Below are 25704 nucleotides of genomic sequence, written 5' to 3' on the forward strand. Positions count from 1 at the left end.
TGTTAAACAAATTTTGAATAGTCAGCTATAATTGGGCCAAACTTCTTTCCAAGAGCGAAACGCCTGCAAGGAAATATGTAGAGGTGGTTTTCGTGGGCGTAGGCTCACAGCGTGCAGTTATCTGACTGCTGCACATCTAAGGTGTGCGTTCCTTTAATGCACAAACCTGGTAATGCTGATTGTGGAATATTGTATATCAACGGGTGCGACGGAAACATAAATCTTAAGTTATAGACATTAAAAGAAGAAGCACATGGTTCAGCTCATCTTCCATCCCCATACTCAGCTGATTGGCTCTTGCCGCATTGAATCGGTGTCCCAGAGTTGGGCGCAGTAGCGCTTGGCAGTGCTGCCATCAAAGGGGGTACTTCAGTCCTGGGCCCAGAGAGAGCGAGGGGGACCTGTCCCTGGATTGATGTTGGGCTGTCAAATGATTGCAGAATGGCCACTTAGCAAGCTCAAATAATTATATGCGGGAAATTTACTAAGATGTGATGTTGCTATGGGCAACCAATCAGATCCTGTCTACTATCTTCTAGAGGATGCTAAATAAATAAAAAGTAGATTCTGATTGGTTGCCCATAGCAACATCACATGAGACATAGAATACACATCTTAGTAAATTTCTCCCTATGTGTCTGTGGCAGATGTGTGAGAGGGGTGTAGGGGCGGTGGGGTGGGGTGCCTGCTGCAGTGCAGGTGTCTCCGGACCACTAACCTGTCGCCGCACCCTCTTACCTTCAGGCCGTGACAAACCACGGTCCTGGAATTCTCCGGCACCCGCGACGTCCCTACCTAGGGTGTCCTAGGTGAGGCCTTGACCTGGCACAGAGATGCGAGGTCCACGTACGCCCTGGATTGAGACAGGCAGGAACAAACACACAGATGGACAAGATGACACTCTGGAAGCTGTCTTCTTTTGTACATGGTATATATGATTTAACATATGTATTAAAAGGGTCACGGATATCTGAGGTATCTGTAATAAGGTGCTCCGGTGCTGTGACAGCTCCCCTACTCCCAGCACCGGAGGGACAGCAGCAGCAGTGGGAAGAGATGGAGCTGTGTCCTCCTCTGGACACAGCTCCGCCCAGCACAGGGATCAGTTGTCTGATCACTGCGGTGAGGCAGTGGTGGGGAGCTACGGAGCAGTGGCTGTTTGAAATTGGCGCCTTTTTGGCAGCCAATAGAAAACGCCGCCTGCTGCATTTGAACATTGGCGCCATTCGGGAGCCAATCATGGCTCCCGAATCGTCAGCCAATAGGAAACGGCCGTGGCGAGGCAATCAGCGCTCGCCGCGCTGTCATCGGCCCCGCCCCCAGCATCTGACGTCAGACACCGCCGGGAGGCGAAGGAAGAAGAGGAGCCCACGCCAGAGGAGCGCAGGAGCATCCCGGCTGAAGAGGGAAGCCGCCGGAGGACAGCACCAGAAGACGCCGGGATCAAGAAAGGAGACCTCCGGCGCCTTCTGCAGGAGGAAAGGAAGCGGCACCGCCGCTGGCCAGGACGGGCCAGCGGCAGAAGAAAGAAGATGACGGCCGCTACCAACATCACGTAGGCAGCCCCAGGCCACCTAGCCCTACCCTAGACCACCTGTTGATCGGGCACAAGGCCCGTGGGTAAAGTCAGGCCCTTATGGCCTGTGGGCAAGTGAGTCGGGCCCTCTCGGCCCGTGGCCACATAAGTGTCAGGCCCTCCTGGCCCTTTTGTCTTTAGCTGGGCCCTCCTGGCCCAAGGCCTTCTCCCCAAAATTCGGGCATTAGACCCGTGGCCCTCATTACCGGGCACAAGGCTCGAGGCCCCCGTAGGTCGGGCGCTAGGCCCGTGGGCTAATTGAGTCAGGCCCCAGGCCTGTGCTCCCAGTCAGGCACTAGGCCTGAGCTGCAGATAGGGTCTGTAGGATTGTAAGTGACTTTGGCATTAGACCAAAGTCACTCTAGAGTGCATAGGCAGGCGCTAGGCCTGTGAGTAGTATTCAGGCCTCTAGGTCTGCAGGTTAGTAGGGAATGGCTCTAGGCCCAATATTGTGGCTTACCTGGAGCGTGGGTTTTTTCCGTGGATGATTGGGGTTAAGAGGTGGACAAGCTCCGTGGCAGTCCCCTCGTGGGGCCCTAAGTAGTTAACCGGAATATTTTAGAGTGTGCATACGCTGGCCACCTGTAGCTAGGGAGGAAGGGTAACATCTAAAAGTAGGCAGAGGTTTGAAGGTATTGTGTTGTGGTAAAGTCTTGTGCTGTTTGTATATTGTGTCCGTGCAGAGCAAAGTTGTTTAGGCTGTTCTAGTTGTGTCGCACCACACACACTTAGTCAGTTCTTGGGCTTTGTGTTGTCCTTAAAGTAGTTGTGTCACGTGTAGGTTGTGTTAGGCTCTGCACGTATCTGGTGTTTTTGTCTCCTTACAGGAACCTGTGAGGAGAACCGAGGGTTGCAGTACAAGAGTGAGGACGGTGAGGTTCTAACACATTAGAACCTCTGGACGATTCGGAAGCAGGTAATGGGGGTGGAAAGAAACCTGTCATTTTCTGTGAGTGGTTGGAAAGGGGTTCAGGAGTGGCCAGGTGTTTTTGGGGTGCATATGTGACATCAGCGCTGACCACTTTCAGTTCATCTCAGTTGCAGATTAGTGGTGAAGTACTGCCAATGACCACTAGAGAACACTCAACGGACCAAATTACTCCTTTGTGTGCTAAAAAGATGTCATAACAGAAAGTGAAAGCAATTTTTGCAGGGACACTGATCTGTTTCAAACCTACTAGATATGGAGAGAGGGAGCTGTGAAGACAGAGATTGGAGGTAGGAGCAGATAGGAACCGGGGGTGGGGTGGAGAGTTTGTGGTCTAAAAACTGTCACATGTCAAAGTGAAAGTAAAAACGGTCACGGCTCAAAGCGAAAGTAAAAACTGTCACAGCTCATCGCGTACGTAAAAACTGTTGCAGCTCAAAGTGTACGTAAAAACTGTCACAGCTCAAAGTGTAAGTAAAAACTGTTGCTGCTCAAAGTGAAAGTACATTGCAGATGCCGTTGTTTTGATGGGTTTTTAACTAGTTCTTCCACATTTGCCTCCACCTCACCACAACCGCAGCAGCAATAGAATAATTGTTATGAAAAGAACTAAAATAAAATATTATTTTTGCTGGATATAAAACTCTGTACTATGAGGCCATAAGACCTTACAACATTAATATTCCTGTAATATTATCGCCGGAAAAGAACGAGCAAAAATAAATGATAAAATATATAATAAATAGATATGGGATATATATATATTTTATTTATTGGCATAGTATATTTCCAAACCTAGTAATTAACTTTTATACCAAGAGCAAAGTATACTTTATCAGGGACGGTATGCTGAGTGCTGCGCGATGCTTTATGTATACGTCCTGTCATCCCCATATATCAGATCTGGGGCGTTTTTATTTGAATGTTTGGTATCTGTCTTACTGTATCATTACATCTGTTTGGATTCTTCTGTACGATCCAATTGGATGTCTATATAGAACATATGGTACGTTCTAGTTCCCATGGTTACCCCGATCTGTTTCAATTGTTTATTACCCCACAGCTCTTATAAGTAGCTTTCTCCGGTCCATGTGTTTCCATATAGTTCAGCGAGTGTGCCTGTACTTATTTAGCACGAAAACCCTTGTCCGCGTTCAGCTATTTTATTATTGTTATTATTATAATTATCATCTGTACTCTTTACCTAGCACGGCGCCCATCTCGGCCATCTCGGGCATTGAATGCACTAAAAAATCAGGTGCGATGCGACAGACGAGATGCCCGAGATTTCCCATAGGGAACAATGTTAAATGTCTCAATTGACCCGATTTTCCTGTTCAATGCCTCAATTGACCCAATTTTTCCATAGGAAACAATGTTAAATGGCCCACAGAGGCCAAATAGGCACACTGAAGTGAATAATGGCCACCCGAATTGTTAACGCCACCCCACGATCAACGTCAACCCGAAGCGTGGCGAGCGCAGCGGTACGCGTCCTACGACCTTTTCACACCCCCACTATCCACGTCGGCGTGGAGTTGAGAATAGAAAGTGTGGCGAGCGCAGCGAGCCACCGAGCCCGAAGCGTGGCGAGCGCAGCGAGCCCCGCGAGGGGACGCGGATACCTTCACAGGTATCCGCGTCCCCTCGCGGGCTTCACAGCTGTCCGCGTCCCCTCGCGGGCTTCACAGCTGTCCGCGTACCCTCACGGGGCTCGCTGCGCTCGCCACGCTTCGGGCTCGGTGGCTCGCTGCGCTCGCCACACTTTCTATTCTCAACTCCACGCCGACGTGGATAGTGGGGGTATGAAAAGGTCGTAGGACGCGTACCGCCGCCCCTCGCGGGCTCGCCACGCATCGGGTTGACGTTGATCGTGGGGTGGCGTTAACAATTCGGGTGGCCATTATACACTTCAGGGTGCCTATTTGGCCTCTGTGGCCCATTTAACATTGTTTCCTATGGAAAAATCGGGTCAATTGAGGCATTGAACAGGAAAATTGGGTCAATTGAGACATTTAACATTGTTCCCTATGGGAAATCTCGGGCATCTCGTCGGTTGATCGCACCCGATTTTTTAGTGCATTCAATGCCCGAGATGCCCGAGATTTTTTACTAACGATGCCCACGATCAAAATCGTGGGCGCCCTTCTAAGTAAAGAGTACCTTATCATCATTATTATTATTGTGTTTTATTTATAATCCCTTTTCCCAAATAAATTACCTTAGTCACAACCAGAGGTGGCTGCAGCACCGACCATGTATTTTATTAGTTACATGTGTGCTGGGGTCCGGTATGATATGCCGGCGGTCGGAATCCCGGCGATCAAAATACAGACGCCGGAGTCCCGACCACCACAATGCCAACAGGGGGGGGGGGGGTGGATCGCCCCCCCTTGCGGGCTCGCTGCGCTTGCCACACAATTTTATTCTCCCATAGAGGGACAAAGTGCCGGCATTGCGGCGGTCGGGATGCCGGCGTCGTTATTTTGACCGCCAGGATTCCGACCGCCGGCATATTGACCGCATCCCGTGTGCTGGATTGCCAGTGCCCAGTAATCAGCATAAACAATTATACACTGTTAAACCTGCCCCCCTAGACTAGGTGGGCTTAACAGTGATGCTCTCAGTGTTGGTGAACCCGGGAATTGTTCTAGTAAGTAATAACATTCATGTATATATGTGCCTAGCTATCCCCCCCCCCTGCTTTCATACTTTGTTACCCTCCCAGAATGGCCGAAATCCCCCAGCATCTGCCTCCGCCAGTGAAATGGGGCTCTTGAGGGAGGGGCGGGACTAAAATGAGGCAAATTTTATAATTTTATCCCCTCCCCTGAAGAGCCACAAATCACTGCATTACTGTAATGGGGCGGGGCTCGATGTCACCACGAATGACATCATTGTGCAGATTACAGGAGGGCTAAGCTGATATCATACACACCCTCTGCACCACACTAACCTTGGCATCTCCCAGGTAATAAGTCAGCAAGTAGGAGCAGATCCCAAAGGGATTTTAGCATTCTATCCAAATCTAATTCCTGGTCCGTCTGCAATTTTAGTGAGGCTCCTCCCAGGGGTACTTAGACAGGGGTGGGTGCTAATTACTCAGGTGCAGGCTTGTGGAGGGGCCCAGGTAAGCTGCTTGCTGAGGAGGCGTGGCCATACTTCCCCTGTTTTGGCCACACCCCCTTAGTACCTGCCTCTACCTAATTAATTTCATTAAAAAAAATGCATTTCAAAATTGTACTCAACAAATTGCTTTGCGGAAGGTTTCAGTATTTGGCCGGAATCGGTACATCTATCAGAATGAACTTAGGTCTACAGTCATTAGGTCGACCCCACTAGGTCGACTGGCAGGAAGGTCGACCTGATTTAAGGTCGACATGGGCCAAGGTCGACATGACTTAAGGTCGAATTTGCATAAAGGTCGACATGAGGAAGGTCGACTGGTCATAATGTCGACATGAGTTTTTCACTGTTTTTTTATCCGAATGTCGACACAGTCGACATGGACACAGTTGGCAATGAGAATCGGACCCTTGCATCGCTTGCTTCGCTCGCAATGCTTCGGGCACGGTGGCTCGCTTCGCTCGCCACAGCTTTAATAACCTCCTCCACGCCCTAGTGGATGGTAGGGCATGAAATACCGCCTGTCGGCACATGTCGGCTCAAAAAACAGTGAAAAACCCCATGTCGACCTTATGACCAGTCGACCTTCCTCATGTCGACCTTTATGCAAATTCGACCTTAAGTCATGTCGACCTTGGCCCATGTCGACCTTAAGTCAGGTCGACCTTCCTGCCAGTCAACCTAGTGGGGTCGACCTAATGACTGTAGACCTAAGTTCATTCTAATAGATGACCGCTTCCCATTTGGGCAACTCCTAGACCATGGACTAGATCCATCCCTAAATGTAGCAATAATTCTATCTTGTTACTTTCAGAAGTTCAGTTTGAGGAGTCTGTTTCCATTTGCCCAGAAGTGAAGCTGATGAGCAGACAGCCGTCCCCCAGGGGAGAACCTCACAGCGATGTCCACAACATAACCCCACAACTGGGGTGATTGCATTACACACGTAGAATGTGTTCTCTCCGCAGCCGGTGTGAGGACACTATCCAGTTTCTGACAGTGAATCTGTCCTCTCAGATGGGATTCCGCATGTGATGACAGCGATACTGGCATGTCTTTATATTTAGTGATCAGGGGACACCAGAAATGAGGGGTGTGAGGCCAAGTGGAGCTGCAGCATTACAGATTGCTCAATACTCTCTGAAACCCTGGGAATGCTCTCCGACCAATGCGATTCTATTCGCTTAACTACCTTTCCATCTGAGTTGTTCCAAAAGCTGGATACAGACGAGAAGTCATCAAAGTATATCCCAGCCCTGGGACCCTGGTGCGTATTTTATTGGACAGGACTGTGTGTTAGTTAAATGTCACAAAGTCATCGCCTTTTGTATACAGGCTTCATAGAGAAGTGAGGAGTGCGCGTCAGTGATACCAGTTATTACATTGCGCTGTATCAGACGGAAGAGTGTATATATATTATGGGGCAGCACGGATGGTGTAATGGTTACATTACTGCCTCACAGCGCTGAGGTCATGGGTTCTATCCCCACCATGTGTTATATATACGGGGCAGTATGGATGGTGTAATGGTTAGCATTACTGCCTCACAGCACTGTGGTCATGGGTTCTATCCCCACCATGTGTTATATATATGGGGCAGTACGGATGGTGTAATGGTTACATTACTGCCTCACAGCACTGAGGTCATGGGTTCTATTCCCACCATGTGTTATATATACGGGGCCGTACGGACGGTGTAATGGTTACATTACTGCCTCACAGCACTGAGGTCATGGGTTCTATCCCCACCATGTGATATATATACGGGGCAGTACGGATGGTGTAATGGTTACATTACTGCCTCACAGCGCTGAGGACATGGGTTCTATCCCCACCATGTGTTATATATATGGGGCAGTACGGATGGTGTAATGGTTACATTACTGCCTCACAGCGCTGAGGTCATGGGCTCTATCCCCATCATGTGTTATATATACGGGGCAGTATGGATGGTGTAATGGTTAGCATTACTGCCTCACAGCACTGTGGTCATGGGTTCTATCCCCACCATGTGTTATATATATGGGGCAGTACGGATGGTGTAATGGTTAGCATTACTGCCTCACAGCACTGTGGTCATGGGTTCTATCCCCACCATGTGTTATATATACGGGGCAGTACGGATGGTGTAATGGTTACATTACTGCCTCACAGCGCTGAGGACATGGGTTCTATCCCCACCATGTGTTATATATATGGGGCAGTACGGATGGTGTAATGGTTACATTACTGCCTCACAGCGCTGAGGTCATGGGCTCTATCCCCACCATGTGTTATATATACGGGGCAGTATGGATGGTGTAATGGTTAGCATTACTGCCTCACAGCACTGTGGTCATGGGTTCTATCCCCACCATGTGTTATATATATGGGGCAGTACGGATGGTGTAATGGTTAGCATTACTGCCTCACAGCACTGTGGTCATGGGTTCTATCCCCACCATGTGTTATATATACGGGGCAGTACGGATGGTGTAATGGTTACATTACTGCCTCACAGCGCTGAGGACATGGGTTCTATCCCCACCATGTGTTATATATATGGGGCAGTACGGATGGTGTAATGGTTACATTACTGCCTCACAGCGCTGAGGTCATGGGTTCTATCCCCACCATGTGTTATATATACGGGGCAGTACGGATGGTGTAATGGTTATATTACTGCCTCACAGCACTGAGGACATGGGTTCTATCCCCACCATGTGTTATATATATATATACAGGGCAGTACGGACGGTGTAATGGTTAGCATTACTGCCTCACAGCACTGAGGTCATGGGTTCTATCCCCACCATGTGTTATATATATATATATACAGGGCAGTACGGACGGTGTAATGGTTAGCATTACTGCCTCACAGCACTGAGGTCATGGGTTCTATCCCCACCATGTGTTATATATATATACGGGGCAGTACGGACGGTGTAATGGTTAGCATTACTGCCTCACAGCACTGAGGTCATGGGTTCTATCCCCACCATGTGTTATATATACGGGGCAGTACAGATGGTGTAATGGTTAGCATTACTGCCTCACAGCACTGATGTCATGGGTTCTATTCCCACCATGTGTTATATATACGGGGCAGTACGGATGGTGTAATGGTTAGCATTACTGCCTCACAGCACTGAGGTCATGGGTTCTATCCCCACCATGTGTTATATATACAGGGCAGTACGGATGGTGTACTGGTTAGCATTACTGCCTCACAGCGCTGAGGTCATGGGTTCTATCCCCACCATGTGTTATATATACGGGGCAGTACGGATGGTGTAATGGTTAGCATTACTGCCTCACAGCGCTGAGGTCATGGGTTCTATCCCCACCATGTGTTATATATACGGGGCAGTACGGACGGTGTAATGGTTAGCATTAATGCCTCACAGCGCTGAGGTCATGGGTTCTATCCCCACCATGTGTTATATATACGGGGCAGTACGGACGGTGTAATGGTTAGCATTAATGCCTCACAGCGCTGAGGTCATGGGTTCTATCCCCACCATGTGTTATATATACGGGGCAGTACGGACGGTGTAATGGTTAGCATTAATGCCTCACAGCGCTGAGGTCATGGGTTCTATCCCCACCATGTGTTATATATACGGGGCAGCATGGACGGTGTAATGGTTAGCATTACTGCCTCACAGCGCTGAGGTCATGGGTTCTATCCCCACCATGTGTTATATAGATGGGGCAGTACGGACGGTGTAATGGTTACATTACTGCCTCACAGCACTGAGGTCATGGGTTCTATCCCCACCATGTGTTATATATACGGGGCAGTACGGATGGTGTAATGGTTAGCATTACTGCCTCACAGCGCTGAGGTCATGGGTTCTATCCCCACCATGTGTTATATATACAGGGCAGTACGGACGGTGTAATGGTTAGCATTAATGCCTCACAGCGCTGAGGTCATGGGTTCTATCCCCACCATGTGTTATATATACGGGGCAGTACGGATGGTGTTATGGTTAGCATTACTGCCTCACAGCACTGAGGTCATGGGTTCTATCCCCACCATGTGTTATATATACGGGGCAGCATGGACGGTGTAATGGTTAGCATTACTGCCTCACAGCGCTGAGGTCATGGGTTCTATTCCCACCATGTGTTATATATACGGGGCAGTACGGACGGTGTAATGGTTAGCATTACTGCCTCACAGCACTGAGGTCATGGGTTCTATCCCACCATGTGTTATATATATTATACAGGGCAGTACGGATGGTGTAATGGTTACATTACTGCCTCACAGCACTGAGGTCATGGGTTCTATCCCCACCATGTGTTATATATACGGGGCAGTACGGGTGGTGTAATGGTTACATTACTGCCTCACAGCTCTGAGGTCATGGGTTCTATCCCCACCATGTGTTATATATACGGGGCAGTACGGATGGTGTTATGGTTAGCATTACTGCCTCACAGCACTGAGGTCATGGGTTCTATCCCCACCATCTGTTATATATACGGGGCAGCATGGACGGTGTAATGGTTAGCATTACTGCCTCACAGCGCTGAGGTCATGGGTTCTATCCCCACCATGTGTTATATAGATGGGGCAGTACGGACGGTGTAATGGTTACATTACTGCCTCACAGCACTGAGGTCATGGGTTCTATCCCCACCATGTGTTATATATACGGGGCAGTACGGATGGTGTAATGGTTAGCATTACTGCCTCACAGCGCTGAGGTCATGGGTTCTATCCCCACCATGTGTTATATATACAGGGCAGTACGGACGGTGTAATGGTTAGCATTAATGCCTCACAGCGCTGAGGTCATGGGTTCTATCCCCACCATGTGTTATATATACGGGGCAGTACGGATGGTGTTATGGTTAGCATTACTGCCTCACAGCACTGAGGTCATGGGTTCTATCCCCACCATGTGTTATATATACGGGGCAGCATGGACGGTGTAATGGTTAGCATTACTGCCTCACAGCGCTGAGGTCATGGGTTCTATTCCCACCATGTGTTATATATACGGGGCAGTACGGACGGTGTAATGGTTAGCATTACTGCCTCACAGCACTGAGGTCATGGGTTCTATTCCCACCATGTGTTATATATACGGGGCAGTACGGACGGTGTAATGGTTACATTACTGCCTCACAGCGCTGAGGTCATGGGTTCTATCCCCACCATGTGTTATATATACGGGGCAGCACGGATGGTGTAATGGTTAGGATTACTGCCTCACAGCACTGAGGTCATGGGTTCTATCCCCACCATGTGTTATATATACGGGGCAGTACGGATGGTGTAATGGTTACATTACTGCCTCACAGCACTGAGGTCATGGGTTCTATCCCCACCATGCGTTATATATACGGGGCAGTACGGATGGTGTAATGGTTACATTACTGCCTCATAGCACTGAGGTCATGGGTTCTATCCCCACCATGTGTTATATATACGGGGCAGTACGGCTGGTGTAATGGTTACATTACTGCCGCACAGCGCTGAGGTCATGGGTTCTATCCCCACCATGTGTTATATATATATATACGGGGCAGTACGGATGGTGTAATGGTTAGCATTACTGCTTCACAGCACTGAGGTCATGGGTTCTATCCCCACCATGTGTTATATATACGGGGCAGCACGGATGGTGTAATGGTTAGCATTACTGCCTCACAGCGCTGAGGTCATGGGTTCTATCCCCACCATGTGTTATATATACAGGGCAGTATGTGCTGTAGCTTCTTCGGTACTGCACATACTCTGGCCCCCAGCCTCTATGGGCTGATTCGGCAGCAGTCAATAGAAGCCTATTCACGGTCCTAGGTCCGGCGCATGCGCAGTGTCGTCCTCAGTACATGCGAATGCGCACAGCAGCCCATAGAGGCATCCCAGAGGGAGGTCGGACTTCCATTCAGAAGTCTCACAGACTGCATCTGGCTTCACACAGTGGCGGATTTAAACTGTGGGGGGGTATTTATATGTGGAAGATGATTTGGGACAAAATCAGACGGGCAGGTGTATATTAGGCTGATGTGGAACTACAAGTTGAAGCATGCCTTGCCAACCTCTGTGGAGCTGACTTTGAGCATCGCACTAGGTGGCTGTCCCAGGGCCATATTAAGGGCCTATTATGAGAAGTTTGGGAGGTGAGACCAATGCCATGTATACACTATACACCCCCAGTGTCTCCCTAAATATATTTACATGTTTAAGTACTAAAATGGCATCAGTGGTCTATTTACTAAGCCTTAAATAGAGAAAAGAGGACGGAGATAAAGCACCAACTGTCCAGCTCCTGTCATTTTTCAAACACAGCCTGTAACATGTCAGCTAGAAGCTGATTGGCTGGAACTTTATCTCCTTCTACTTTATCTCTCTTCATGGTTTGGTAACTATACCGCATAGTTACAATTTCATTGGTCAGGCAGCTTTCTCTTCCTGCATCCCAACCTGCAGCCGGACAGTAAGGGCCCGCATACACGGAGCTGATTTTGGCAGATTCCGACAAATCGGGCCGTCATATCAGCCCAAATCGGGTCAGTTTGATGTCCCCTCTGGTCCGATGTGCGGTCCCATGTGCATCGGACCTAGGGTGGCCAATCCCGGGATCGGCGGGATACCGGGATTTGGCCCCTAAAACGCTGGGATTTCAATCCCGGGATTTTTGGGATTAGACTGCGCATGCGCAGTCTAATGCCGGGCAGCGTCTGAGCGTGTGCTCAGACGCTGCCCGGCTTCTCCCTTACCCGGCAGTATGGCTCTGCGCAGCGAGACGAGGCCAGAGGTCACAGACGCGTCCAGCATGACATCATCGCCCACCCGCCCGGCACCTGGATCCTGCCTGCCCAGCCGGCTCCGGCTCCTGGATGCTGCCTACACGGCTCCTGCTGCTGGCTGCTCACCCGCCCGCCTCCCGGCTGCTCACCTGCCCGCCTCCCGGCATCAATCAGCCGCCCACCCTCCCAGCTTCACCGACCACCCTCCCGGCCACACCGCACATGCAAGTAAATATGCGGGGCGGCCGGGTTTTTTAATTAGGGAAGCCAATCCCGGGATCCCGGGATCGGGCATTTTTCAATCCCGAATTCCGGGATTGAAAAAATGCTCTGGGATTGGCAACCGTAATCGGACCTGAGTCGGTGGTCAGATCTGCTGACCGTCCGACCTGGGACCTCCCTCCTGGGTGGCTCACGGGGTATCGGGTGGCCGTACACTGATGCAGGACATCACAGCAGTGTATGAGCACCTTAAATGACAGAATGATTGATTGATGGATAGCTAAACAATGCACCAATCATAGAGCATTATTCTGGTCGATGCGGAACTTTTCTAATTCTTTCGGATGGCGTTTTTTAGCCGCCTGCGCATGCGTGGGCAACGCTATGCGCATGTGCCACGCACGGTCTCCGTACTTGTTCTCACTAATACCGTACAGAAATGTGCACCGCATTCACTCGGGAAATATGGGCATATTATGGGCGTCATTCGGAACTACACAAGGGCGTAGTTTCAAAGTGGGCTAAACTGGGCGTAAATATGGGCGTACACGAGGGAGTGCACGAACTCTGGTAGGCGTGCATTCGGACAGAACACCGACTGCAAACGAACCAACAGGCAGGAAATATGTGGTCTTCATAAGCAAGTATTACTTTGCGGACACCACTCGGTCATGCGCTAGGCATTCGGATCGCCCAATTAGTACGCCCGCACCTGAACCACTCTCAGCTGAACACAATACAATCCACCTACGTAAAGGGGTAACAATGATTGAATAGCACTTCACATGATGTAAGGGTTAATGTAAAGTGGTAGTAATGTGTTTAAGTATCAAATAGGATTTAATTGATTACAATTACAAACAAACCCTTTTTTTATGAGGTTGCCTAATTGCATAAGTGTGTCATGTGACAGATTTATGAGTTCATGTGCTGAAATCTACTACTAATTGACACAAAGAAATTTGTGTCGACCTTTCGTGAGTTTTGCGGAAATACACTGCATCGGTGCGTACGGCCAGCTTCCCGTCCGTTCTGACGCTGTAAGACCGTGCAGAATCTTTGTGTGGCCACCGCACACGCACGGTTTGGATGTTGTCCGTAAACACACCCTCTTCTTAGAGAGCGAGTCCGTCCGAATGCGGCGGACCTGTGGGCGTTTGTTCTTACAATGTCCGCACAGCGTGGCGTGCGGTCCGCTCCGAAAGAATTCGGAAAGTTCCGCACCAATCAGAATAACCTCCATAGTGAGGAATTTCTACCTACCTAGCAGCCTGCAGCCAGACAGTGAATGGCTGTCATAATGCTGATTTGTGGATGTTTGGTACAATGCACCAATCAGAGTGCACTATTCTCTACCCACCTCGCAACCAGACAGTGAATGGCTCTCAGGATTGTGATTGGTAGATTGCTGGAGCTATCCATCAATAAGAGTGCTGACAGCCAGTCACTGTATGGAGGTGTGTGGAGAGAAGGCGAAGGATCGCGGGAGGGGTAAGTTATGATTTTTTGATGTATGAGTGTGTGTGGACCACAGTACATTGCTTTGAGTTACTTATATTACACACCCACTACGCTCCCTTATAGGTGAACAACAGCAGTAAAACCACAGTTTACCTATCTCATCACATAAAATGCACCATATATGCTACAAGCCACCATGTGTATGATGCAAATCTATATATATAACAAAAGTGCTGACCATAGGAGCCGGGAATTTATCAGCAGTGCAGTACTACAAATACCTATTGGAGAGTCTGTAACATCAAGGAAATGTCTCCCTCTTGTGGCTAAATAACAATAAGCAGCTGACTCATAAGATGTGATTTTTTAATCAGGAAAAGTCATGTACTGTAGGTAGGTAAGGTAATCTATTGAAGTGCTGATCATTATGTGTCCAGTTCCCATTTATGGTCATGTAAAAGGATTGCAAACAGAGCGGAATCAACAGTTTAGAAGACAAATCCTTTAGCTCAATCACCTTCACCCATTCATTGGCCACATGGTATTTTATGAGAACAATAATAATAATTGCATAGTAGAGAATACATAATTAAACATACACAACACTTCTTTTAATACATAAATATTCTTAATGAACATTTACCAAAGCTCTAACCCTGCATCAAGTTTTAGCCATGGACCCAGGACTGCTGAAAAGGGGGAAGAGGGGGGGATTGGGCAGGTATTACATAATTACCAGGCCTGGATGAGCCTGGTGGGTGCCTGGACCAGCTGCAGAGGGGGACAAATGTATCCAAAGGGCCATTTTAACATACAGGTATGGGCGTAATAGGCAGCTGCCCAAGGGCCCTCCAATTCTAGGGGCCTTCGTGTGCGCATCTTGTGGGCATCTGACTACTGAGCACCTTAGTAGAGAATGTGGTCTGGTTGCTCTCATAGTAAATCACACACAGACAGAGCGACCAGGCAGCATTTTCTATCCGCTTCACAGCCTGCAGACACACAGTGATGGCTGGAGCTATCCACCAATCAGAGTTAAAAAAGAAATTCAGCAAGTTTGTGTTTTCCAGCAAGTTAGGCGAGACTTACAAGCAAAGTTTAAAAAACGATAACCCCACTATATGGCTTGATCGTCCAATGTCTACACATTTGCAACTTCCTGTTTTCCAGCAAGTTAGGCGAGAGGAAGCAATAAACAAATACATTGTCAATGGCCAAAGGTTTCTTACCCGGGTGGAAAAGACAAGCCAATGCATGCACCGAGGAAACTGGATTTGACTCTCAGCAGTGGGATTGCTGAGCTCTGGGATTATTACCAACCGTCTCGCAAATACATTGCCCCCCCCCCATATGTTGCGGAAATAGGACATGCACATGTTAGCTGATTTTACATCATTGGTTGATGGGTATTTAAATACATATAGCCAAGGAGCAGCGGATGATTTGGGCAGCACTGAGATCTGCTCGGAGCTTCCAAAATAAATGCAGCAACTTTGGGGGAAATTTACTAATATGAATTCGTAAAAAATAGGTGTATTCGTAGGCAGAAATACACCTATTTTTTACAAATTTGTATTTTCGAGATTTACTATCCCAAAAATACAGCAATTTCGTATTCCTAAAGATGGGACATTCATATTTGTATTTACAAATACGAATGTCTACACCATCGATAGAATACGACAGGAATCACCATTCAAAAGAATGGTGGTTCCTGATTTACTAAGCAGCCGTACTGATAATACGGCTGCTAATTGGTGTAAAAGAGGCACGAAAATACGACAGGAAAATACACCTTGATTGTCCTGTCGTATTTGCTTTAAGCCTGCACGGATCAGTCAGATCCGTTCAGGCTTTAGTGTAAAAAAATAGAAAAATAAATAAATATTAAAAAAAACGGCAACCAGCACCAGGCTGAAGGAGCCAGGGCCGGTAATTAAAAATCAGGGAACCCGACAAATAGGGGTTCCCCGATTTTTAACAACCAGCCCCAGGCTCCAGGTCCGGGGCTGGTTCCCAAAATACGGGGGACAAAATGACTAGGGTTTCCCCGTATTTTAAGAACCAGCCCCAGGCACAACCAGCCAGCAGGGTAATGTCACAGCCGGGGGACACTTATTATATAATGTCCCGCGGCCAAAACATTAACCCCCTGACCAGTCAGCCTGGCCAGGGGCCCTGGGGTAGTGGGGACTCCCCCAATAAAGGGGTCCCCCCCCTCCAGGACTTACCTGACCAGGCTGAAGCCTGGTGCTGTCCCCGGTGACCCTGGGCTGTGGTCACCAGGCTGATTCTGTGTAAAAGAATATATGAAAAACTATTGTTTAAAACTGTGGAACTATGAGTCCCAGCAAGCCTCCCCCGCAAGCTGGGACTTGGAGAACCACAAGTCCCAGCCTGCGGGGCATTAAAGGGCCCGCTTGCACTTGTAGTTCCACAGTAATAACAATAGTACAATAAATACACACTGACACATTAGAAAAATAAAACTTTAATACATACATTACACACATACTGATACTTACCTATCTTGATCCCGTAGGTAGCCCTCTGTCCTGGTGTCCGGTGTCCTGTGTCGTCCTCCAGGTCCATGTCGGCGGTCCGTGTCGTCCTCCAGGTCCATGGCGGTTTCCGGGTCCGAAGTAATCCATGGTGGAGCTGTGGAAGGAAATCCTACTCACCTGGTCCTGTGGTGAAGATGTCTTCTCTTGGTCTGCCGTAGTCCAGGTAATCTTCATGCTGCCGGCGCTCCCCGCACTCTCCGCATCGCACTGAGGAGAGATGCTGAGATATTTCATACTCGGCACCTCTTCTCTGAATGATTATATTGGCCACCCTCGTATCCTGGCAAAGCGTATGGAGGGCTTCATCCACAATAGCGACATGCTTTGCGGAATCGCAGCGCTTTAGCTCCTCCTTCACTTTCTCCAGCTGCTTCTCCAACAGCCTGATCAGGGGAATCACCTGACTTAAGCTGGCAGTATCGGAGCTGACTTTACATGTGGCAAGTTCAAAAGGCTGGAGAATCTTGCACAACACGGAAATCAGCTTCCACTGCACTTGAGTCAGGTGCATTCCCGCTTCTTTGAGGTGATGGCAGGGCAGGTTGAGGAGTTTCTGCTGCTGCTCCAGCCTTCGGAAGTCAGTGGAAGAATGCCAAAAGTGTCCAGCAATTTTGAGGGCCACTGCAAGCATCTCCTGACATGCAGGAGATGCTGCTGCTGCAGAAGGCGATGCATCTACCCAGTGGCCTGTCACAGTCATATGTGTCAGTCTTAGTTTGCCCTGAACCACTTGTCCACATGTCCGTGGTTAAGTGGACAGTGGGTACAACTGCATTTTTCAGGGCACCGAGGACACTTTTTCGGACGTCTCTGTACATCCTCGGTATCGCCTGCCTAGTGAAGTGGAATCTAGACGGGATTTGGTAATGGGGACACAATACCTCCATCAACCGTCTAAATCCCACTCCACTGATGGCAGACATCGGATGCACATCTAACACCAACATAGCTGTCAAGACCGCAGTTATGCGCTTTGCTATCGGATGACTGCTGTCGTACTTCGTCCTCATGACTGTTGGACGGTCAATTGCTTAGTGAAAGACATAGCGGTGTTATGACTTTCCCTCTGGGCCGATGACCGACTCCCAGCAGCAATAGCAGCAGCAGCAGCAGTAGAAGGCGTACCACTGCAGGATCCTCCGGAGGAATCCGGGTTGGAAGAGGAGTGACATGGCCTGCAGGACTACCTCCGATCCGGATGGAGGAGGAAATTGACAAGGAGTGACTTGCTGGTGTGGTTTCTCAGGCGCATGGATACAACTGGATCAAGGGATTTAGATGTCCCTGGACTGCTTACGGCCCTAGCCACAGTTTCTGAACTAAACAGTGACTTATGAACTAACTTCAGGTGACGCATAAGCGAGGATGTCCCTAGGTGACAAACGTCCCTACCCCTGCTTATTGCAGCTTTACATAAGCTATATATGGCGAGAGAGTTGTTGTCCGGATCTGGATAAAAATAATTCCAGACCAAAGAGGTGGATTTTTTGGTCGTCTGCCCAGGCATTGTGATGGCCTTTTGCATCCCACGGACAACAACTGTCTTGCCCGGCGTCTCATTTAAGAAAACCACATTACTCCACATACCACATACACACCAGCATCCTCCTCATCATCAACTTCCTCCTCAGCGCCAGCTACATCAATTTCCTCCTAATGGTGTACAACTTCAAAATCTGAAACTGGACTGTGGGTGATCCTTCCAGCGTATGCAGAGGGTGTGTTTCAAATGGTGGAAGGAGCCACCTCTTCCCGTACAGTGATGGGAAGGTCAGGCATCGCAACCACCGACACCCTTGGACTCTCCTTGGGGATTTGTGATACCGTGTCTTTAGAAGGCTGAGTTGTTTGCTGTCTTTTTGTTGACAGCTTAACTCTCCTTAATTTTCTAGGGGGGGAAGAGGAGGATGAGATCGTCGCATGAAGCTGAACCACTTAGCTGTTCCTTGCCACTCCGTGTGGTAAATGGCATATTGGCAAGTAGGGATGCCAATCCCGGGGCATTTTTTCAATCCCGGGATTGAAAAATGCTCAATCCCGGGATTCCCGGGATCGGCATCCTCACCATCAATCCCATTACCAGCACAGATCCCACACCGGCCGACCCGCACATTTACTTACATTAGCGAGCGGGCGTGCAGCCGGGAGTGGGTTTGGAGGTGCACTGTGCCTCCCAGCAAGTGCACCTCCTCCTTAGCTGACAGCAGGTGGAGGCAGGCGGGCGGAGGAGAAGAAGAGACAAGCGGGCGGAGGAGAAGAGGCCGGTGGGCAGCGGAGAAGAGTGGGCGGTGAGTGGTGACGATGTGCTGGGCAGCGTCTGAGTGAGTGCTCAGACACTGCCTGGCATTAGGCTGCGCATGCGCAGTCTAATCCCGAGATCCCGGGATTGGATACTCCAATCCCGGGATTGGATACTCCAATCCCAGGATTGAAATCCCGGACTTTTTGAGGCCAAATCCCGGGATCCCGACGATCCCGATCCCGGGATTGGCCACCCTATTGGCAAGCTTACGGTTCTCCTCCAAGGATTTACTTTTTTTTATTAAACATACTCAACTTTGCCTATTTCGATTTCACAAGCCTTTGATGATGACATTGGGAATCGGCATTGGCGGAAGACGTGGATGTCATTTCATCTTCATGTTCTATGTCTTGACTAGTGGCAGCAGCTTCAGCACTTGGAGGAAGTGGTTCTTGTGCTATTGGAGCCTCCATATTTTGGTTCTCCATTATCTTTCTGGAGTACAGCCACACAGCAGCAGAGACACAAAAAAATGTAAAAGGATTATTATTTACGTCAGTAACCCTTATTGTAAAAAAAAGATTGATTTCTTATTTTGCAGTTACTTCTAGTGTGACCGGCAGGTCTGGCGACAGTGAGGGTTCTGGGGATGGAGACTCCCACTCCATTACTCATGAAGAGGTGTAAGTAAGTAGAAATGGTTGTGAAAGTGCACAACCCCTTAAGGACAGTATATCGTTGCTGTTTTAGGGAGCAGTGTGAGGAACTGCGAGCTCTGAAGTCCAAGGTCCATCAGGACGAGGTGTGTACGGAGAGGATGGCTCAGTTGGTTCTAAAAGAAGAATTGGAGAGGCAGAGAAGTAAGGAAGAGGCCCTGTATGCTGAGCTCTGGGAGAAGGATCATGAAGATCATGGAGCAGATTATGCAGGACAGTCAGGACGACACTGAGGAGAAACGTCTGCGGAAGGTACAGTCAGGCCACTTCTGGTTGTCTGGGTCTATAAGACATTATTCTGTGCCACAAGAGTTCTGTAGCATTGTACATAAGCCAAGGGCACACAGAATAACATGGGTATACTGCGGGCGGTATAGATGGGCACAGACAATGAACAGAGTGACAGATAAGATCCTATGGGCCTTTACATTCCTGGTACAGGTCTATGGCTGGTAATGTCTCTGTGACCATAGGCGTGATTCATATTTGTACGCAAACTCAATGGTGTGGGGCTGCGCATGTGCAGAACTGGTGAAGTCCATGTCACTCGCAGCCCGACAGGCACCACATGATTGAAATTGGGGTACTTTCCTTCAAAAAGGAGCATGTCTCCCTAGATGAGTCCAGGGTCTGCATCGTTGGACGTAGACTCCCTGGACCCCGCTGTCCAGATCCTGTGGCCAGCCTGAGCTTCCGAGTACGCAGGCTGGCTGGTGCATGGCTGGCTGGTGATTCGCTCTCTGTGTCTGTGCGTAAGTAAATCACTGGTACTGAGTCCGATTCAGAATCAGGCCCATAATTACAACCACAGAATACATAATTACATAACAAGAGGAAACATTAGGAAAGAGGATCCTATACACAAGAACTTACATTCTGAAGTGCAGTGGGACACAGAGAAGACAGTGGCAGCAGACCAATGGGGTTCAGGATATGGGGCCTTATTTTGGTTCATTCTTTCTGACAAAATCCTTCTTAGATGGACAAAACCATGTGCACTGCAGGGGGGGCAGATGTAACATGTGCAGAGAGAATTAGATTTGGGTGAGTAATTTTGTTTCTGTGCAGGGAAAATACTGACTGCTTTATTTTTACACTGCAATATAGATCTCACTTTGAAGTAAAACCTCACCCAAATCTAATTCTCTCTGCACATGTTACATCTGCCCCACCTGCAGTGCACATGGTTTTGCCCATCTAAGAAGGATTTTGTCAGAAAGAATGAACCAAAATAAGGCCCATAGAGACCATTCCAGAGGTCATTCCAGAGGATGGGAGCAGCATGGGAGAAGTCATGAAAGTGGGAGAGAGAGAAAAAATTGGTACTTATGTAGTATCTGGGCGCCCAATTTAGAAAGCGGGTTGGATCGGGCACATCGCATCGCATGCGACCAAATCGGATGCGATGCGATGGACCCGATTTTTCCATAGGATTCAATGTTAAAATGGTCTGAGTCCATTTTAACATAGAATTCAATGGGAAAAAGGGGTCCTGTTCCTTGCCCCACTATCCAAGTGGGCATGGAGTTGGATATAAACCTGTGGCGAGCCACCGAGCCCGAAGCGTGGCGAGCGTAGTGAGCCCCGCGAGGGGACACAGAATACCGTCCCCTCGCGGGGCTCGCTTCACTCGCCTCGCTACGCTCGCCACAGGTTTATATCCAACTCCATGCCCACTTGGATAGTAGGGGTATGAAAAGGACCCCTTTTTCCCATTGAATTCCATGTTAAAATGGACTCAGTCCATTTTAACATTGAATCCTATGGGAAAATCGGGTCATCGCATTGCATGCGATATGGTCGCATGCGATGCGATATCGCATCGCATCGCACTGATTGTATGCCTTAAGTTAAGGCATACAATCAAAAAATCGGGCGCCCAGATACTACATAAGTACCAAAAAATTATTAGGGGAGGACATTCCAGAGGATGGAAGCAGCATGAGAGAAGTCCTGAATGTGGGAGTGAGAGGAAGTGTTAAGAGAAGGGTACTCCAGAGAATGGGAGCAGCCTGGGAGAAATTCTGAAGGTGGGAGTGAGAGCACATGATCAGGGGAGGGTACTCCAAAGGATGGAAGCAGCGTGGGAGAAGTCCTGAAGGTGGAAATGACAGGAAGTGATCAGGCGAGGAAATTCCAGAGTGTGGGAGCTACATGGGAGAAGTCCTGAAAATTGAAGTTAGCGGAAGTGACAATGGAGGTCATTCCAGAGGATGGGAGCAGTACGGAAGAAGTCCTGAAGGTGGGAGTGACAGGAAGCGATCATTGGAGGAAATCACAGAGGTTGGAAGCAGTATGAGAGAAGTCCTGAAGGTGGGAGTGACAGGAAGTGATCAGAGGAGGGCACTTCAGAGGAAGGAAGCAGCCCAGGAGAAGTCCTGAAGGTGGGAATAAGAGGAAATGATTAGGGTGGAGAGGTTGTTGGCTGAGTGGAGCAGATGAGAGTGAGTAGAAGGAGGGAGATGTGGGGAGAGGAGTTGAGGACTTTATATGTGAGTGTGAGGAGTCTGAGTTGCATTCAGTGTATTTATGCAGCCAGTAATGACAAAGGAGGCAGGAAATGAGGAGAGGGAAGCGGGCATCAGAGGACAAAGGGGCGAGGTGCAAGAGGGGAACTTTGGGATTCACCTCGGATGTTCCCGGCATCGATATAAAGTTTTGATGTCATTGCTTATAATGAGTGATGTTTGATGCCACCCATGTATATGATAATGTTTTGTACTACAGCTAAGGATTAAGTGGTGGCACTGTGCTATGACCAATGCCTGTATAGCCATCAGTTATGGATGTTTGCATGATCCTATTGCATGACATATGTATAAATGATATATTTATTTATTAACAGTTTCTTATATAGCGCAGCATATTCCGTTGCGCTTTACAAAAGGAGACAGTGATACAACAAACAGGGTATTTACAGACAGTCAAAAGGTAGGAGGGCCCTGCTTGCAAGCTTACAATCTATAGGGAAATAGGCATTGATACATAAGGATAGATACTGTAATACTCTTTATTGCATCGATTCTACTAGAATGCAAGGTTCCACGACTGGTTCTGGAATTTGATAAGCTTGCCTGAAGAGATGAGTTTTTAGGGAACGCTTATAGGTTTGGAGACTGGAGGAGAGTCTTATTTTGCTTGGGAGGGCATTCCACAGAGTGGGTGCAGCCCGAAGAAAGTCCTGCAGTCGGGAATGGGATCGAGTAGTGAGTGTGGATGAGAGACACAGATCTTGTGAGGAGCATAGAGGTCATGTTGGATGATATTTTGAGATAAGAGAAGATATGTTTGTTGGTGTAGTTTGTGTGTAAGTAAAATAATTTTGTATTGAATCCGGTAGAATACAGGTAACCAATGAAGTGACTGACAGAGTAGCTTTGCAGATGATGAACGTCTGGCTAGGAAGATTAGCCTTGCAGCTGCATTCATGATGGACTGTAATGGTGAGAGTCTGTATTGGGGAAGTCCAATAAGGAGACTATTGCAATCAATGCGTGACATGATGAGAGCATGGATTAGAGTTTTTGCAGTGTCTTGTGTAAGGTAAGGGCGAATTTTGAATATGTTGCTTGCGGCATGATTTTGAGACAGATTGAACGTGGGGTACAAAGGAAAGTTCAGAGTCAAGAATGACACCTAGGCAGCAAGCTTTAGACGTAGGAGTGATTGTTATATTCTCAACAGCAATAGAGATATCAGGTTGGTTACTACTATTTATTGGCGGAAATATAATTAATTCTGTTTTTGAAATATTAAGTTTGAGGTGGCGAGATGACATCCAGGATGAAACAGCAGAAAGGTCCGGGGAGGATAGGTAGAGCTGAGTATCATCTGCATACAGATGATACTTAAATCCAAAGGAGCTGAGGAGCTAGTTTGCCAAGAGATGAGGTACAGATTGAGAAAAGCAGAGGACCTAAAACTGAACCCGGAGGTACTCCAACTGATAGAGGTAGCGAAGAGGAGGTAGAATTAGAGAAATGAACACTAAAGGAGCGGTTAGATAGGTAGGATGAGAACCATGAGAGGGCTGTGTCTTTAAGACCTAGGGATTGTAGTGTTTGTATGAGAAGTGTGTGGTCAACAGTGTCAAAAGCAGCAGAGAGATCTAGAAGAATTAGTAGTGAGTAGTGGCCTTTAGACTTAGCAGTGACCAGATCATTCACAACTTTAGTCAGTGCTGTCTCTGTGGAGTGTTGGGCACGAAAGCCTGACTGAAGCGGGTCCAGTAAGTTGTGCGAGTTAAGAAAGTGTGTGAGGCGAGGAGTGTAGGCAAGTCTTTCAAGTACAGTAGTTTGGAGGTGCATGGAAGTTGAGAAATGGGACGGTAGTTTGAGAGAGAGATTGGATCAGAAATCAGTTTTTTTTTTTCAGAATTGGAGTAATAACTGCGTGTTTGAACAATGAAGGAAAGAAACCAGTATATATAACACAATAGTGACAATCAGCCATTGATGTGCTGCCTCCCTCTGGCCATAGCTGGAGCTGCAGAAAGAGCAGCAGACATACCGGCAGTCCCTGGCACAGCAGCGCAGCTGGAGGAGGTGAAGTGCCAAGAGCAGGAGATGGACAGGATGATAGAGGCCGAGCTGGAGAAGAGCTTAGCTAAGCGGGCGGCACAGCTGAGGCTGGAGAAGGAGGCCAGGAACCGCCTCATGAAGGACGTCATGGACACACAGAGGCTGCAGATTGCAGAGAAGTGTATGTATAGTGTCACCCAATAGATCACATGTAAAAATAATACTGTTTCTATGGAAATGATGTGCTGGTATCAGAGTATGGAATATGGAATATTGGTCCTCTCTGGTGCCAGGTAATGGGGCAGGTGGTGGTGCCTGGGAAGAGGTGCAGTGGGTGTAATGCCAGTAATGCTACGGACATTAGTGGCAGCCAGCCATGGGTATAGGACTGATAGTAACCAGTGTATGGGGCCGGGAGCAGTGACTGTAACAGATGAGCTTAGTCATTGGTCGTCTCCATGTTCTCCCAGTAACAACACGTGTGTCATGTATGTTGAAGCACAATGATTGATCCCTGTGAATCTCTGTCTCTAGTGGAACAGAACGCCCGGGAGCAGGAGGAACTCGCCTCTGATAAAGAACTTCTGGAAAAGGCCATTGCAGAGCACCAGCAGCTGGAGACGGAGAGGAAGGAGAGGTAGGTGCTCGTGTGCTGTGTACAATGTATGCAGGGGACACCTACCGTTCCCTGCTCTTTATATACCTGGGAAGTCATAGGGAAAACTTACACTTATCTACAATTCTGATCATGACAGCGTGGCCATAACTATGTCCGCAGGCACATGAAAGACGCCCGGCAGTACCAGCAGCATCTCCTGTCTCAGGTGGCGTACCAGCAGCAGCAGCGGGAATCCGCCAAGGAGGAGGACTGGAAGGAGTATGAAGCCGGGCTGCAGGCTGAGAAATCCTACCAGGCAAAGCTGCAGGATATCCTCTCCAGGCCATACATCCGCCATGAGCCTGTGCATCCGCTGAGGAGGACGCGGATTTCTAGCCCTAAGGACTGGTTTCCACAGTGATCCCATCCGCATCTTAATGGTCTCATTCGTATTGAAATCTGATTGTCCTGATCTGAAATAAAATTGCCCAAATGAGATAGTGTAACAGCTCTGTAACAGGCCAGGGTGGTCCTTAGCGATAAGTAGGAAGTGACGTCATTGTACCTCTTATCTGATTGGCTTCCTGGTCGGATCAGCTACAAGAAATGTACAATGTATACGCTGATAATATCTGTAATAGTCCCTGCTTGACCACACTGTACAGCAGCCTCCAATGTCTGTGATGCGTCTATGGATCAGGAAGCCATGCCAGGGGCAAACGCAGGATTTTCAGAAGGGGGTTTCCAGAGGGGCGGAGCAAAGCATGGAGATGGACACTTAGGTGACCCAGTATATGCCGGGTCAGTTAAAGTATTATAGATAGACCAAATGTATATAAATAATAAATATATATATATATATAAATATACACGGTATCGCCCGGCACTCCACAGAACATAGCCTGTATTAATTACCCGGTGCCTTCCTCTCTGGACCCATTGGACCCGGCATATAGAAGATAACGATCAGGCGGCACTCTCGGAGTTTGGTGAAAAAACAA

The 25704-nt window shown here is 48.4% G+C and overlaps 1 protein-coding gene across 1 annotated transcript; it reads left to right on the forward strand.

Annotated features, from left to right (window-relative positions):
- The first annotated feature begins 24125 nt into the window (after positions 1-24125).
- On the forward strand, positions 24126-25209 carry LOC146032412 (cilia- and flagella-associated protein 53-like). The gene is made up of 3 exons (XM_083158491.1): positions 24126-24286; positions 24640-24742; positions 24884-25209. The coding sequence occupies exons 1-3, from the start codon at positions 24151-24153 to the stop codon at positions 25122-25124; spliced, it is 480 nt and encodes a 159-aa protein (XP_083014617.1). The 5' UTR covers positions 24126-24150; the 3' UTR covers positions 25125-25209.
- Positions 25210-25704: the final 495 nt, after the last annotated feature.

Source organism: Crinia signifera, chromosome 1 (assembly GCF_055691185.1).
Source record: "Crinia signifera chromosome 1, ASM5569118v1, whole genome shotgun sequence".
In the NCBI taxonomy this organism is placed as follows: Eukaryota; Metazoa; Chordata; class Amphibia; order Anura; family Myobatrachidae; genus Crinia; species Crinia signifera.